We start from the raw sequence: 17,865 nt of genomic DNA on the forward strand, positions 1-17,865 counted from the left end.
CCACCAATTCCCTGGTCAATTAACCCACCAACTCACTGGTCAATTAACCCACCAACTCACTGGACAAGTGGTCAACCAACACCCCCATCACCCACCTGGTCAATCAGCTGTTGAACATTCCACATAAGCCATGAAGCAGAAGAATAAACATAACATGAGGTAAATAACAGCAGGTGATAACAGTGAACAATCAACACTGCAGAACATTCAGTGTCAATATAGCTGACTTCTCTCACCTCAACTAATTTATTACACACCCTAATTATTATTTCACTATCAACACGCAATTTGGAGACGTTTCGGTCCATCCTGGACCATTATCTGGTCACAATTGGTTCAGAATGGACCGAAACATCGTCTAAAGTTGTCTCTCCACATTACGGGCTACGAATGAATTCTTGCAGTCACGGTATTGTGACTTGTTATTCGTTCGTATTAATTAGTTTCTTTGATATTCATGACTTTTCACAGGTTTTCCACGCACTAATTACATTTTCTGCAACCGTTATTAACATGTAGTTAACTGCCTGGGCGAAACCGTCAAAAAAAGAACAGTACAAATACTGCACTTGCTCATCAAGTCTTTACCTACTCAGTTCCGTATTTGTTTTATGTTTTTTACATTACAAAGTGCTGGTGTGTACTTTATACACTGTAAAACAAGGTAACATCACTCGTTCATTTAAAAACATATTGCAATCGTAATCGTGTTTCAACATCCGCAGTTTCAAGAGTAGATATGACTGGGCCCTCTTATCGACCAGTCAAGCTGGTCAATAAGGGTCGAGAGGCAGGGCCAGGAGCTGTGACTCGACCTTTTCAAGTACAACTAGCCGACTGTGTTGCTGAGCGGTGTACACTTTAGAAGGTGGTGTGCGGGGGGCAGCAGCAGTATTTTACAATGACTAGCGCAGCAGCGCGCGCCACTGTTAGGGAGCAACACACTGGCTGCTGGTCCTGGCTTGCGGGGTATTGCTGACTAGCTCAGCGATATGCAACACTGCCTGTCACTGCGATATACTGCGCTACACTACCTGTCACTGCCATACTCTGCGCTACAATGCCTATCACTGCAATACACTGCGCTAGACTGCCTATCACTGCAATACAATGCGCTACACTGCCTATCACTGCAATACAATGCGCTAGACTGCCTATCACTGCAATACACTGCGCTACATTGACTGTCACTGCGGTACTCTGCGCTACACTGCCTATCACTGCAATACAATGCGCTAGACTGCCTATCACTGCAATACAATGCGCTAGACTGCCTATCACTGCAATACAATGCACTACACTGCCTATCACTGCAATACAATGCGCTAGATTGCCTATCACTGCAATACAATGCGCTACACTGCCTATCACTGCAATACAATGCGCTAGACTGCCTATCACTGCAATACAATGCGCTACACTGCCTATCACTGCAATACAATGCGCTACACTGCCTATCACTGCAATACAATGCGCTACACTGCCTATCACTGCAATACAATGCGCTACACTGCCTATCACTGCAATACAATGCGCTAGACTGCCTATCACTGCAATACAATGCGCTAGACTGCCTATCACTGCAATACAATGCGCTACACTGCCTATCACTGCAATACAATGCGCTAGATTGCCTATCACTGCAATACAATGCGCTACACTGCCTATCACTGCAATACAATGCGCTACACTGCCTATCACTGCAATACAATGCGCTACACTGCCTATCACTGCAATACAATGCGCTACACTGCCTATCACTGCAATACAATGTGCTACACTGCCTATCACTGCAATACAATGCGCTACACTGCCTATCACTGCAATACAATGCGCTACACTGCCTATCACTGCAATACAATGTGCTACACTGCCTATCACTGCAATACAATGCGCTACACTGCCTATCACTGCAATACAATGCGCTACACTGCCTATCACTGCAATACAATGCGCTACACTGCCTATCACTGCAATACAATGTGCTACACTGCCTATCACTGCAATACAATGCGCTACACTGCCTATCTGGAGTATACCTGGAGAGAGTTTCGGGGGTCAACGCCCCCGCGGCCCGGTCCGTGACCAGGCCTCCTGGTGGATCAGCGCCTGATCAACCAGGCTGTTGCATATCACTGCAATACAATGCGCTACACTGCCTATCACTGCAATACAATGTGCTACACTGCCTATCACTGCAATACAATGCGCTACACTGCCTATCACTGCAATACAATGCGCTACACTGCCTATCACTGCAATACAATGCGCTACACTGCCTATCACTGCAATACAATGTGCTACACTGCCTATCACTGCAATACAATGCGCTACACTGCCTATCACTGCAATACAATGCGCTACACTGCCTATCACTGCAATACAATGTGCTACACTGCCTATCACTGCAATACAATGCGCTACACTGCCTATCACTGCAATACAATGCGCTACACTGCATATCACTGCAATACAATGCGCTACACTGCCTATCACTGCAATACAATGCGCTACACTGCATATCACTGCAATACAATGCGCTACACTGCATATCACTGCAATACAATGCGCTACACTGCATATCACTGCAATACAATGCGCTACACTGCCTATCACTGCAATACAATGCGCTACACTGCATATCACTGCAATACAATGCGCTACACTGCATATCACTGCAATACAATGCGCTACACTGCCTATCACTGCAATACAATGCGCTACACTGCATATCACTGCAATACAATGCGCTACACTGCCTATCACTGCAATACAATGCGCTACACTGCATATCACTGCAATACAATGCGCTACACTGCATATCACTGCAATACAATGCGCTACACTGCCTATCACTGCAATACAATGCGCTACACTGCATATCACTGCAATACAATGCGCTACACTGCCTATCACTGCAATACAATGCGCTACACTGCCTATCACTGCAATACAATGCGCTACACTGCATATCACTGCAATACAATGCGCTACACTGCCTATCACTGCAATACAATGCGCTACACTGCAATACAATGCGCTACACTGCATATCACTGCAATACAATGCGCTACACTGCCTATCACTGCAATACAATGCGCTACACTGCCTATCACTGCAATACAATGCGCTACACTGCCTATCACTGCAATACAATGCGCTACACTGCATATCACTGCAATACAATGCGCTACACTGCATATCACTGCAATACAATGCGCTACACTGCATATCACTGCAATACAATGCGCTACACTGCATATCACTGCAATACAATGCGCTACACTGCATATCACTGCAATACAATGCGCTACACTGCCTATCACTGCAATACAATGCGCTACACTGCATATCACTGCAATACAATGCGCTACACTGCATATCACTGCAATACAATGCGCTACACTGCCTATCACTGCAATACAATGCGCTACACTGCATATCACTGCAATACAATGCGCTACACTGCCTATCACTGCAATACAATGCGCTACACTGCATATCACTGCAATACAATGCGCTACACTGCATATCACTGCAATACAATGCGCTACACTGCCTATCACTGCAATACAATGCGCTACACTGCATATCACTGCAATACAATGCGCTACACTGCCTATCACTGCAATACAATGCGCTACACTGCCTATCACTGCAATACAATGCGCTACACTGCATATCACTGCAATACAATGCGCTACACTGCCTATCACTGCAATACAATGCGCTACACTGCCTATCACTGCAATACAATGCGCTACACTGCATATCACTGCAATACAATGCGCTACACTGCCTATCACTGCAATACGCTGCCACATTGACTTTCGCTACTATTCATTCATTCACAAGTAAATGAAGTATCCGGAACGTGTTTTTAAAACTATTAAAAAACACATGAAAACATTTAGAAACAAACCAATCAGTATTAACTTACATACAAGGAAAGTCCCAACAGATGTCTTTCATTGCTATTTAAGTGATACTAAGATGGCCAGAGTTTCACAGCCTTAGATAATCTCTCTCACTATCCATTTAAGTACGAACCACAGCCCGGCTGGTCAGCCACCTGTGCAGTTCCCTCTTTAAGACAGCTAGGAATCTATTGGTGATCCCCCTTATGTACGCTGGGAGGCTGTTGAACAGTCGTGAGCCCCTGACACTTATTGTGTTTTCTCAGTGTACACACGGCACCCCTGCTTTTCTTATGGTAGTATGTTGTTCCGTCTACCGAGTCTTGCTGTCGTAGGAAGCGATTTTTGTGTGAAGATTTGGTACCTTGTACCAAGTACTGCTAGGTGATCAAGGGCAAAGGTTGCACGAAGACTTGCCCACACGTCTCACCCAGCTCATGTTTCGATCCCAGGACCTTTAGGTATGCTCTGAGCATTGAGCTGCAGGTGAGGTGGAGGCAAGTGCCTCACAGGGGCTGTGGCTAGCGCTGGACACTCGCAACTTGGGAAGGCCAGCGCACACTAGTGCTCAGTGCTGCTACTAACAGTGTTGTATCTCGTGCGAGCAATAAATTTAGAATGTCGATTTGGTATTGATCCTACTGGCCACAACTACCAAGAAAGTCTATCAGCATAGTAGCAGGGGTTGGGAATTGATAAATGATAGTGGTGGGAGTTGGAGTGCTTTTTTTTTTTTTTTTTTGGTGGTGGCGGCGGCGGGATGGAATTGTATCGAGGGTGGTAGAAGAGATATTGGGGGGGGGGGGGGGGGTTAGGGAGAGGGAGGGAGCCAACACGTGCAACAGGTCATGGTGAGACAGCAGAGAGCGACCTTCACTACTGCTGCTACTACTACACAGTACACATCGATTCTACAAGTGGCAGGTGGTACCTGCCACAACTGGTACTCGCCTTCCCACACACGCTACTTTTTTTTTCTTTCTCAGTTACAGTATTGTGCCTTTTTGTTATTTTTCTTTCTTCCTTTCACTCGCGTTCTTTCGCTCTCTCTTTCTCTCCCACACTGTTTTTAGCCCAGAGAAATCAGGCATTTATATTCTAAAGACTGAACAAATTTCGTAGTGAAATGATATTTGGTAGAATTATTGTGAACTCGTGTCGGGGATCGTTCTGAGACGTAGCAATAACACTAACAAGGGGACTTATTACTGACACTCGTTTCTAAAGAACATACGAAGTCTCCTGACTGAGGCAAGGCAAGTTTTGCCGCGCTGTTGAAAGATGGCGGCCGATCGCGGATTTTTGTTTTACTTGCTGTTTCCTTTACGGAGATGACAACAAAATGAACTCAAAATTCTGAACCTTATACTATATTTGAATTATTGATGCGTCTAAGACTTTCTAAGAAAGAAGGTATGCATACTGAAAACTGTATGTCATCTTTCTTGAAGAGCGTGCCAGCAGAAAAAAAAAAAGAGAGAGAAAGGACTCCCATCAAAGTCAAACTACCACCATCTGATAGCCGCACCTACTACCACCCTTACAACAACACCTACCAGCTGCCAGTCATGCCAAAACCAACTTGGTGGTATGTATGTATGGTAGAGCCTACAGCAGCCTCCCTTCAGCGTTGCTCTAGCACACACTGAGCAATGGTACACCTCACCAGCACTTCACACAATACACAAATACCTTATTGCAACTGCTGCGGGAACAGGAGTTCACAGCACCACCAGGGGAAGAACGGAGGAAGAGGACCACAGATGAAGAGAAGGGAGAGGAGAGAGTAAGGAAGTTTATTTAGGTACATGTACAAATAGTTACACCAATTATTATACATAGTAACATATGTGTAAATTACCTATGGTAACCCCAAAAAAGAAAGACAAGGGGAGGTAAACAGTGGAAGAGAAAGACAGAAGCAAGAAAAGAACAGAGAAAGAGGAGCAGGAAGAGAATGAGGATACGGGGTGTGAAGCAACAGGCTGGGAGGGGGTGGGTGGGTTCGTCAATACAGCAGGCTCGTAGGGTCCAGCGGGGTTTTCCATCCACGGTGATTCAGCCTTGTGGGCGCCACTTATCAAAAACACCAAACTCAACTCACATTTTTCATCTCAACCAGGGTACCATTCCACACACATGCACACGTACACACATTAACACGTACACGCACACAAGCAGAGATATCAAATAACCTCTCTTCACCTTCAAGGTGGTCAGAACTGGAACAATCAGGATGACAACCCACCAGATTATAAGTGATGGAACCCCTGTCTTAGCCTGCTACAGTGGCGGAAACGGGAGCTGAGACCCAACCCCTGCAACCACAAATATCCACGTACAAACAGGTAAGCACACACTCAAGAAGGTATTTAAATATACCCACGTATACATACAGCAGTCCGCGCCTAGTCAAGCATACACAGAGGAACTTGAGAAGGTTCCTTGGTTAACAACCACACTAGTTCCGGAACTGAGGTGGATGCACCACGAACACGACCTTGAACCAGAAAACAACCCTAGCTGATCACGCCAACATACATACATACATACATACATACATACATATATATATATATATATATATATATATATATATATATATATATATATATATATATATATATATATATATACATACACACACACACCATAATCTATCTTCAGGCTGCACTTTTAACATACGAAAATAACCTTATCGGGTATTTATGAATCTGTGTCTGATAAGATAAACTTTATGTTAAATATACAGGTGTGTGTATGACAATCGAGCGGCTTAGCGAGGTCCCCCTTTTACCAAGCCTCACCTAGTGTACATTCTTAAGCCACGGAATTACCAAAACAGTTTCAGTAGTATGTATGATCGTTTCTAGTAGATAAGAGGTAAGTTGGAAGATGATTAGATCTGTGGAGACACCCAGACGAATATACACGTCAACAACAACACGCCAGTGGCAGACCTCCTGCATATATTATAGACTTATATCGCCTGTATGACTTGATGAATATCTAAACAGAGAGAAACGTTGTCCCAATAAAAGCTTGTTGTGTAAATGCGTTTTTCCCTCAAGTCTCGGCAGTACTTCATTTGGATCAATCAATGGCTGTTTGCACGCGCCTATTTGTGCCTGATGGGGCTAAGCTACAGCTCTCAGATCCTGCTTCATAACTTTCAATCTGAGTAAATAATTTCTCACCCCCTGAATTCTATCATATCTATTACCGAATCTATTTTGAGTCTTCCTTCACTACACCTTTCTTAAGTAGCTCTCCTGCCTCACAAACTTGCCGAGAAGTTGCCCCTTAAAAAGCTTTCTTGTTCTAAGTTTTCTGTGACCATCTGAGGTATGGAAGAAAACGGAAATCAAGCCCCTATCGCGTAGAATAACAACAATTACAGCTTGAAACTTGATTTAACTACCAGAATTACCTCTACCACTACGTCTCCACCTGTTTCTCTTTCTGTCCCCTCCCTCTCTCCCCTCTCCTATATAAACCATCACCCTCCCTCTCTCCCCTCTCCTATATAAACCATTACACTTTAATACGTCTTATTTATTTTGAAAAGCCTACAAATGACTTTTCAAGGTTCTCTACACATATGCTATGATAATCTATATAATTATATTTGTGTATATCCGAATAAACTTACTTAATCATTATTATTTTATTACTGGGGGGCGCTAAACCTTTTAAAAGAGGTCATACAGATTTGTTTCCGGGGGTCACCACCTCCGCGGCCCGGTAACAGATCAGGCCTCCAGCCTGGGGTAATTGAAGGCACTCAAGCTCGATTCAAGGAATTAGGGAAGACGGTTAATTCCTTAGATCAAGAGTCCCTCAATAGTATCGATTTTTTATTTTTGCAAACAATGGCTCTGAGGGCACACATGTTACGGACATAAATTAATATTACCTGAAGAGTAGAATAATCCAATAATGTAAATACGATTTATTTACTCTCTTAAAATATTCTGGTGTAATTCGATCGCCCTTCCACAAGCCTACTGCTTATAAATTTGAATTTAATATTAAAGACTGGCCATTAATAAAAAAAAAAGGACCAGAGAACACCTTATACAAACAGGGAGTAAAGATGACTGACTCGGAACATACGGTCAATAACACCACTTGTATTACTACATGTTGCAGCAGAAATCGCTATTCGTCAGACAAGGCGACATTTTTACAGTCTTTAAATGTCCAGTTGTGGTGAGTCTGTGCCTACTGTAACCTCAGTTTCCTGTTCTTGGATGAGAGGTATGGAACCCGGTGTGGTCTTATGCCTGCCCAATCCACTTCAAGGTTCGACGTGTTGTGCATTCAGAGATGCTTTTTTTGCATACCACTGCTGTAACACGTGGTTGTCTGAGTTACTGTCACCTTTCTGTCAGCTTTAACCAGTCTGGTCATTCTCGTCTGACCTCTCTCTCTTTCGCGCACAGAACTGCCATTCACTGCATGTATTGTTTTTTCACACCATTCTCTGTAAACTCTAGTGTGAAACTCACGAGACGAGAGATCAGCCGCTTCCGAGATGCTCAAACCACCCTTCCTGGCACCAACAATCATTCTACGGTCAAAGTTATTTACACCACATTTCTTCCCAATTTTGATGTTCGATCTGAACAACTGAACCTTCTGACCATCTCTGCATGCTTTTAGAAACTGAGGTGCTTCCACGTTGTTGGGAAGGGTCCTTAAGTGGAGTACAGGTAGTAAATGATAATCACTGAGAGGGTAAACTGGTATATTGAGAATAGGTAGTAGGAAACCCAGCCTGCAGTCTTGTCTTGCCTGTCTGAGGGTACGTGTCTGACTACCCCCTCACTCTGCTGACTTGACAGTATTTGAACCCCGTGACATCACGGCTAACGTATGTTGAATTATGCTGGACAACGTGATCAGATATTTGCTTTAACGAACAGGTGTACAGGGGTGTACCTAATAAAGTGGCCAATGAGTGTATGGTCACTGTGACTGGTTCGTCGCAGTGTCCAACAACCTTTTTTTTTATTTTATCTTAAGTTGAAAGGCTATTTCCTCGTTCGTTGAAACTTTAGATCTGTGTAGCCCAAACGGGTTTAGCGTTTTTTTCCTGAATACGAAAAACATGCCACTGTCCCTCGATGTCCTTATGAGCCAAGTATATTAGCCACAAACACCGAGATGCATGACTCCACCCTTCTTGTAGGTCGCTCAGATATAAAATAATGTACGTCCTAGTCCAGACCCCTGTGGGACCCCTCTTGTTACTGGACCCATCGTCATCATTTATCTATCCCTCACAGTGTTTCACGCATTCCTTTACCGGTGAGAATACTTACCATGTTACCCTTGCTTGTATACCCATACTGTTCGTATGAACTTACCTGCGGCAGTATACTATCTTAGACCAACACGAACAACATGACGGATCACTTAATCGTTTGTGTCCCACATAAAACAAAATTAAGTAATGCGTATTTTGGTATATATAATTTTTATTTTGCATCAAAACTGTGGTAAAAATTATGTAATATAAATAATCCTTCCCAGAATTTCCATAAGTAATTTAAGAGAATGACTTGGGGAGAGGGAACATCTTGAAGCTATTATTATTATTATTATTATTATTATTATTATTATTATTATTATTATTATTATTATTATTATTATGGGGAAACACTGAACCTGTAAGGGTCATACAGCCCTTGGGGAATGGGAGGTAATTATAGCTGATCCACAGAACTCCAATTCGTTGTATTAAAAAGCCTTTATCAGTATGAAGGCAACCCTAGTGAAGGGAACACCTTGAGATGACCCAACATATGAGAAGTGTGATGAATAAGACACTAGTGCTACATTTGGCCATCTTTATTCTTTAAATGTTTTGCCCCTGGCTGGCAAAACTTTTCCAGAATAAAGATACCCAAATGTTGCACAAGTCTCTCATTTATCAACTTGTCAGTTTTCTAATCCATTTATTCAAATAAGAGAGTTGTACTCACATGACCATAGCAGAGTTGCGCATGATCCGGCCACACGGGCCGAACTGCTGGATGGGTGAGGGAGCATTCAACGAGCGGGTCCTCCTGAAACACAATATATTAACTTGATACCATGCTTCATTTTCCACTTACTGAGGAATACAAAGATAAACAGCACAATAACCTATGTGATAAGTCAAGGTATCTTAAAATGAAAATAAGATATCCTAAATTTGTTTGCAACACCTAATTCCTAGACCTTTTGTGTATTTATGTCCTTCCGCTACCGTCCAAAGGATGGATATGGGACACACATAGTAGCCGCTTCGGCGGCAAAGATAAAACAAAATAAACTTACCATATCCTCGCACTAGAAGTTGAAATGCAGGGCCACGGGCCAATATTCAACACCATGACTCACAAATAGGTATACAGAATGTTGATATGGAGCTTCAGTGTCAGGTAATCTGTGCACTTGATATTTCAACGGAGACATTACACAAAGGTATATTCAAATGAAAAAAAAAATGAATTGGAGTTAAGAACAAGAAACTATGGGTCTGATTTAAAAAATGGGGGATATACCAAGAAATTATGGAGCTGAGGGAGGTAGTGAATGAATTGTTTGAGTATTTAACTCCAACACTGCCTGGTCACCAGTCAAATTACTCTGCTGGTGGGAAGCGAATGCCAGACTGAAGTTCCTGTATAGACAAGCACAGTGTCTACCTACTGAGGCTCGCAGGACCCTATGTCTAGCCCTTATACAATGCCATATGGATTACGCTTGCTCTTCATGGTACTCTGCCTTGACAAAAAAAACTGAAAGATAGACTGTAAATCACCCAGAACAAAATCATAAGATTCATCCTGGGGCTGGGACCAAGAGAACATGTAGGCCAGGATGAATTACAGCAGTTGGATATGCTGAATGTTGAAGACAGAGTAAAACAACTGAAGCTAAATCATGTTTATAAAATTGCTCACGAAAAGTGTCCAGAATATCTTGCTGTCAATTTTGTCAAGGTTGGGAACCAAAGCAATCATAGTACTAGGGGGAGAGAGCACAACTTTGTAGTACCCACAGTCAGTGGCCAGGCTTCAAACACCTTTTATTGTACAGCAATAAAGGAATGGAACAGACTACCCGCACATGTCAAAGCCAGTCATAGCATGAACCAGTTCAAGAAGACTGCCAAAAAGTGTCTGATGAATGTAGCTACAGAAAGGGAGGGGAATGATTTTCTATTTTTTAGCTAAAATACGTGTAAATTTTACCTTATTCCTAGTAATGACCCTCGTATTGTAGATAGTCTTAATGACCTTGGTGTAGTAGATAGTCTTTTTAGTATGATAATAAGATATCTTCATTGTAGAATAATAAGAAAATATTATAACCTTTATATTATAATAATCAGGTAAAAGGACCCCAATGGAAATAAGTCACTCTGTCTGACTTTTTTGGGTTATCCCAGGTTCTCTACACATATGCTGCTATGTATGATAATTCTATGTAACTGTGTGTATACCTGAATAAATTTACTTACTTATAAGGATGCTAGTGTATGGTAGGAGGGAGGGGCATGGTAGGAAGGAGGGGGAAAGGGGTACAGGAAGTAACAGAGACGGGAGGGGGGGTAGCACTCTGGAAGGTGGGAACACGACCCTCAGAGGACCAGCGTGAAAGTGCCACCCTCGACTCTTCCTCACCTTCACATTCTGTGTGGTGGTGACTCTCACCACCACTGCACTGCCCAACACCATTCTATCACAATTATCCTAACCAAAACTTTTACCTTAACCACCAATAACATTACCACAATCAATAAAACTATAACCGCCACTAAAACTATAACCACCATCACTAAAACTACCATAATCACCAATAAAGTTATAACCACCACCACTAAAACTATCACATCACTAAAACTACCACAACCACCATGATGCAGAATAACCTAGCTGACTAGAGAATTTTTCTTCATTATTTTTCTGTCAACTGTTAACAGAGTTAGAAGACAGTGTATAGCGCTTATGTGAGTACAGTTAGGCAGCGTCTCTAGCAGTTAGTAGTTACCCGACAGAGTCCAGCCTCCATCACTCCTTGCGCAGAATGATCCACGCGGATCATTCTGTGCGGATCATTATTATTCATGTGAATAATAATAATAATAATAATAATAATAATAATAATAATAATAATAATAACTACAACAACCTGGCGCTCAACCCAACATGGAATCCGCACCTTACCAAGTAAAGAACTAGAGAAGATCTAAAATTGGAACCAGAATTGAAGCAAATGGACAACGAGGTGAGAGACCTTAAGAAACTTAACCCAAAAATACAAGAAAGCTGCAAGACCAGGAGGAAGATATGACCATGACATAAACAATACTCAAGGGATTAAAATGACAGGATATTTAACAAGTTAGGAGGAAGAGAGGTAAACAAATGATAGTTCAAGACACAGATGGACCACAGGGACGTTAGGAAGTATTTTTGAGCCTCAGGCTGGTGGAGTGCATTTGATGGAGCCCTGGAGGCCAAAATTCGGTAAAGTTGGCTAATAAAAATTCAGAGGCGGGGTTAGGAGCTAAAGTTCGACTCCGGCAAGCACAAGTAAGTAGTGCATGTAGTGAGTGTGACCTTGGAGTGAGTGTGGCATGTGTACCCAACATATACAATGTGTGACCTTTACACGCTACAATTGATCTATATGAGGTAAATACAACGTTGATGGAGGGTGGCGAGGCAGTCCAAGGCAGGAGATGGTACGGTAGGGCAAGGCAGGAGATGGTACGGTAGGGCAAGGCAGGAGATGGTACGGTAGGGCAAGGCAGGAGATGGTACGGTAGGGCAAGGCAGGAGATGGTACGGTAGGGCAAGGCAGGAGATGGTACGGTAGGGCAAGGCAGGAGATGGTACGGTAGGGCAAGGCAGGAGATGGTACGGTAGGGCAAGGCAGGAGATGGTATGGTAGGGCAAGGCAGGAGATGGTACGGTAGGGCAAGGCAGGAGATGGTACGGTAGGGCACGGCAGGAGATGGTACGGTAGGGCAAGGCAGGAGATGGTACGGTAGGGCAAGGCAGGAGATGGTATGGTAGGGCAAGGCAGGAGATGGTACAGTAGGGCAAGGCAGGAGATGGTACGGTAGAGCAAGGCAGGAGATGGTACAGTAGGGCAAGGCAGGAGATGGTACGGTAGGGCAAGGCAGGAGATGGTACGGTAGGGCACGGCAGGGCAGCAAATAGTAGGGCACATAAGTGCAGGGAAATGTATGATCAACTAAACTCTAATACAGGATGTGATGCTTTACCAGCATCAGAGAAGCTTTTAACAGTCAGTTTGCGATTAGATGCGGACAACAACACCTTGGCTGATCAGATTCACACGTGTACACACACGTATGTGTACACTCTCACGTATATGTACACTCATACATGTGTATTTATGATCACTATTAAATTTGTAAATTTCCCAGATGAAATGTGAAGTTTATTACTGGTCCCAAACTTGTGCCTGTATGGCAAGGTTTATTACTGGTCCCAAACTTGTGCCTGTATGGCAAGGTTTATTACTGGTCCCAAACTTGTGCCTGTATGGCAAGGTTTATTACTGGTCCCAAACTTGTGCCTGTATGGCAAGGTTTATTACTGGTCCCAAACTTGTGCCTGTATGGCAAGGTTTATTACTGGTCCCAAACTTGTGCCTGTATGGCAAGGTTTATTACTGGTCCCAAACTTGTGCCTGTATGGCAAGGTTTATTACTGGTCCCAAACTTGTGCCTGTATGGCAAGGTTTATTACTGGTCCCAAACTTGTGCCTGCATGGCAAGGTTTATTACTGGTCCCAAACTTGTGCCTGTATGGCAAGGTTTATTACTGGTCCCAAACTTGTGCCTGTATGGCAAGGTTCATTACTGGTCCCAAACTTGTGCCTGTATGGCAAGGTTTATTACTGGTCCCAAACTTGTGCCTACATGGCAAGGTTTATTACTGGTCCCAAACTTGTGCCTACATGGCAAGGAAGGTTTATTACTGGTCCCAAACTTGTGCCTACATGGCAAGGAAGGTTTATTACTGGTCCCAAACTTGTGCCTGCATGGCAAGGTTTATTACTGGTCCCAAACTTGTGCCTACATGGCAAGGTTTATTACTGGTCCCAAACTTGTGCTTACATGGCAAGGTTTATTACTGGTCCCAAACTTGTGCCTGCATGGCAAGGTTTATTACTGGTCCCAAACTTGTGCCTGCATGGCAAGGTTTATTACTGGTCCCAAACTTGTGCCTGCATGACAAGGAAGGTTTATTACTAGTCCCAAACTTGTGCCTACATGGCAAGGAAGGTTTATTACTGGTCCCAAACTTGTGCCTGCATGACAAGGAAGGTATATTACTGGTCCCAAACTTGTGCCTACATGGCAAGGAAGGTTTATTACTGGTCCCAAACTTGTGCCTACATGGCAAGGTTTATTACTGGTCCCAAACTTGTGCCTACATGGCAAGGAAGGTTTATTACTGGTCCCAAACTTGTGCCTGCATGGCAAGGAAGGTTTATTACTGGTCCCAAACTTGTGCCTGCATGGCAAGGAAGGTTTATTACTGGTCCCAAACTTGTGCCTACATGGCAAGGTTTATTACTGGTCCCAAACTTGTGCCTGCATGACAAGGTTTATTACTGGTCCCAAACTTGTGCCTACATGGCAAGGAAGGTTTATTACTGGTCCCAAACTTGTGCCTGCATGGCAAGGAAGGTTTATTACTGGTCCCAAACTTGTGCCTGTATGACAAGGTTTATTACTGGTCCCAAACTTGTGCCTGTATGGCAAGGTTTATTACTGGTCCCAAACTTGTGCCTGCATGACAAGGTTTATTACTGGTCCCAAACTTGTGCCTGCATGACAAGGAAGGTTTATTACTGGTCCCAAACTTGTGCCTACATGGCAAGGTTTATTACTGGTCCCAAACTTGTGCCTGCATGACAAGGTTTATTACTGGTCCCAAACTTGTGCCTGCATGACAAGGAAGGTTTATTACTGGTCCCAAACTTGTGCCTACATGGCAAGGTTTATTACTGGTCCCAAACTTGTGCCTACATGGCAAGGAAGGTTTATTACTGGTCCCAAACTTGTGCCTGCATGGCAAGGTTTATTACTGGTCCCAAACTTGTGCCTACATGGCAAGGAAGGTTTATTACTGGTCCCAAACTTGTGCCTACATGGCAAGGTTTATTACTGGTCCCAAACTTGTGCCTACATGGCAAGGAAGGTTTATTACTGGTCCCAAACTTGTGCCTACATGGCAAGGTTTATTACTGGTCCCAAACTTGTGCCTACATGGCAAGGAAGGTTTATTACTGGTCCCAAACTTGTGCCTGCATGGCAAGGAAGGTTTATTACTGGTCCCAAACTTGTGCCTGTATGGCAAGGTTTATTACTGGTCCCAAACTTGTGCCTGCATGACAAGGTTTATTACTGGTCCCAAACTTGTGCCTGCATGACAAGGAAGGTTTATTACTAGTCCCAAACTTGTGCCTACATGGCAAGGAAGGTTTATTACTGGTCCCAAACTTGTGCCTGCATGACAAGGAAGGTTTATTACTGGTCCCAAACTTGTGCCTACATGGCAAGGAAGGTTTATTACTGGTCCCAAACTTGTGCCTACATGGCAAGGTTTATTACTGGTCCCAAACTTGTGCCTACATGGCAAGGAAGGTTTATTACTGGTCCCAAACTTGTGCCTGCATGGCAAGGAAGGTTTATTACTGGTCCCAAACTTGTGCCTGTATGGCAAGGTTTATTACTGGTCCCAAACTTGTGCCTGCATGACAAGGTTTATTACTGGTCCCAAACTTGTGCCTGCATGACAAGGAAGGTTTATTACTGGTCCCAAACTTGTGCCTACATGGCAAGGAAGGTTTATTACTGGTCCCAAACTTGTGCCTGCATGACAAGGAAGGTTTATTACTGGTCCCAAACTTGTGCCTACATGGCAAGGAAGGTTTATTACTGGTCCCAAACTTGTGCCTGCATGACAAGGAAGGTTTATTACTGGTCCCAAACTTGTGCCTACATGGCAAGGAAGGTTTATTACTGGTCCCAAACTTGTGCCTACATGGCAAGGTTTATTACTGGTCCCAAACTTGTGCCTACATGGCAAGGAAGGTTTATTACTGGTCCCAAACTTGTGCCTGCATGGCAAGGAAGGTTTATTACTGGTCCCAAACTTGTGCCTGTATGGCAAGGTTTATTACTGGTCCCAAACTTGTGCCTGCATGACAAGGTTTATTACTGGTCCCAAACTTGTGCCTGCATGACAAGGAAGGTTTATTACTGGTCCCAAACTTGTGCCTACATGGCAAGGAAGGTTTATTACTGGTCCCAAACTTGTGCCTACATGGCAAGGAAGGTTTATTACTGGTCCCAAACTTGTGCCTACATGGCAAGGAAGGTTTATTACTGGTCCCAAACTTGTGCCTACATGGCAAGGAAGGTTTATTACTGGTCCCAAACTTGTGCCTGCATGACAAGGAAGGTTTATTACTGGTCCCAAACTTGTGCCTACATGGCAAGGAAGGTTTATTACTGGTCCCAAACTTGTGCCTACATGGCAAGGAAGGTTTATTACTGGTCCCAAACTTGTGCCTACATGGCAAGGAAGGTTTATTACTGGTCCCAAACTTGTGCCTGCATGACAAGGAAGGTTTATTACTGGTCCCAAACTTGTGCCTACATGGCAAGGAAGGTTTATTACTGGTCCCAAACTTGTGCCTACATGACAAGGAAGGTTTATTACTGGTCCCAAACTTGTGCCTACATGGCAAGGAAGGTTTATTACTGGTCCCAAACTTGTGCCTGCATGACAAGGAAGGTTTATTACTCGTCCCAAACTTGTGCCTACATGGCAAGGAAGGTTTATTACTGGTCCCAAACTTGTGCCTACATGGCAAGGAAGGTTTATTACTGGTCCCAAACTTGTGCCTACATGGCAAGGAAGGTTTATTACTGGTCCCAAACTTGTGCCTGCATGACAAGGAAGGTTTATTACTGGTCCCAAACTTGTGCCTACATGGCAAGGAAGGTTTATTACTGGTCCCAAACTTGTGCCTACATGGCAAGGTTTATTACTGGTCCCAAACTTGTGCCTACATGGCAAGGAAGGTTTATTACTGGTCCCAAACTTGTGCCTGCATGGCAAGGAAGGTTTATTACTGGTCCCAAACTTGTGCCTGTATGGCAAGGTTTATTACTGGTCCCAAACTTGTGCCTGCATGACAAGGTTTATTACTGGTCCCAAACTTGTGCCTGCATGACAAGGAAGGTTTATTACTGGTCCCAAACTTGTGCCTACATGGCAAGGAAGGTTTATTACTGGTCCCAAACTTGTGCCTACATGGCAAGGAAGGTTTATTACTGGTCCCAAACTTGTGCCTACATGGCAAGGTTTATTACTGGTCCCAAACTTGTGCCTGCATGGCAAGGTTTATTACTGGTCCCAAACTTGTGCCTGCATTGCAAGGTTTATTACTGGTCCCAAACTTGTGCCTACATGGCAAGGAAGGTTTATTACTGGTCCCAAACTTGTGCCTACATGGCAAGGTTTATTACTGGTCCCAAACTTGTGCCTGCATGGCAAGGTTTATTACTGGTCCCAAACTTGTGCCTGCATGGCAAGGTTTATTACTGGTCCCAAACTTGTGCCTGCATGGCAAGTTTTATTACTGGTCCCAAACTTGTGCCTACATGGCAAGGAAGGTTTATTACTGGTCCCAAACTTGTGCCTACATGGCAAGGAAGGTTTATTACTGGTCCCAAACTTGTGCCTACATGGCAAGGAAGGTTTATTACTGGTCCCAAACTTGTGCCTACATGGCAAGGAAGGTTTATTACTGGTCCCAAACTTGTGCCTACATGGCAAGGTTTATTACTGGTCCCAAACTTGTGCCTGTATGGCAAGGTTTATTACTGGTCCCAAAC

General features: G+C 43.7%; 1 protein-coding gene across 1 annotated transcript in view; it reads right to left on the reverse strand.

The window, feature by feature from the left end:
• The window catches only part of LOC128684450 (NAD kinase), a 174,735-nt gene that overhangs the window by 116,049 nt on the left and 40,821 nt on the right, over positions 1-17,865 (reverse strand). The window contains exon 2 of the mRNA XM_070097504.1: positions 9,908-9,991. Within this exon, the coding sequence (XP_069953605.1) occupies positions 9,908-9,991 (84 nt within the window). The remainder of the gene's footprint in view (positions 1-9,907; positions 9,992-17,865) is intronic.

The sequence above is a fragment of the Cherax quadricarinatus genome, chromosome 4 (assembly GCF_038502225.1).
Source record: "Cherax quadricarinatus isolate ZL_2023a chromosome 4, ASM3850222v1, whole genome shotgun sequence".
NCBI classification, from domain to species: Eukaryota; Metazoa; Arthropoda; class Malacostraca; order Decapoda; family Parastacidae; genus Cherax; species Cherax quadricarinatus.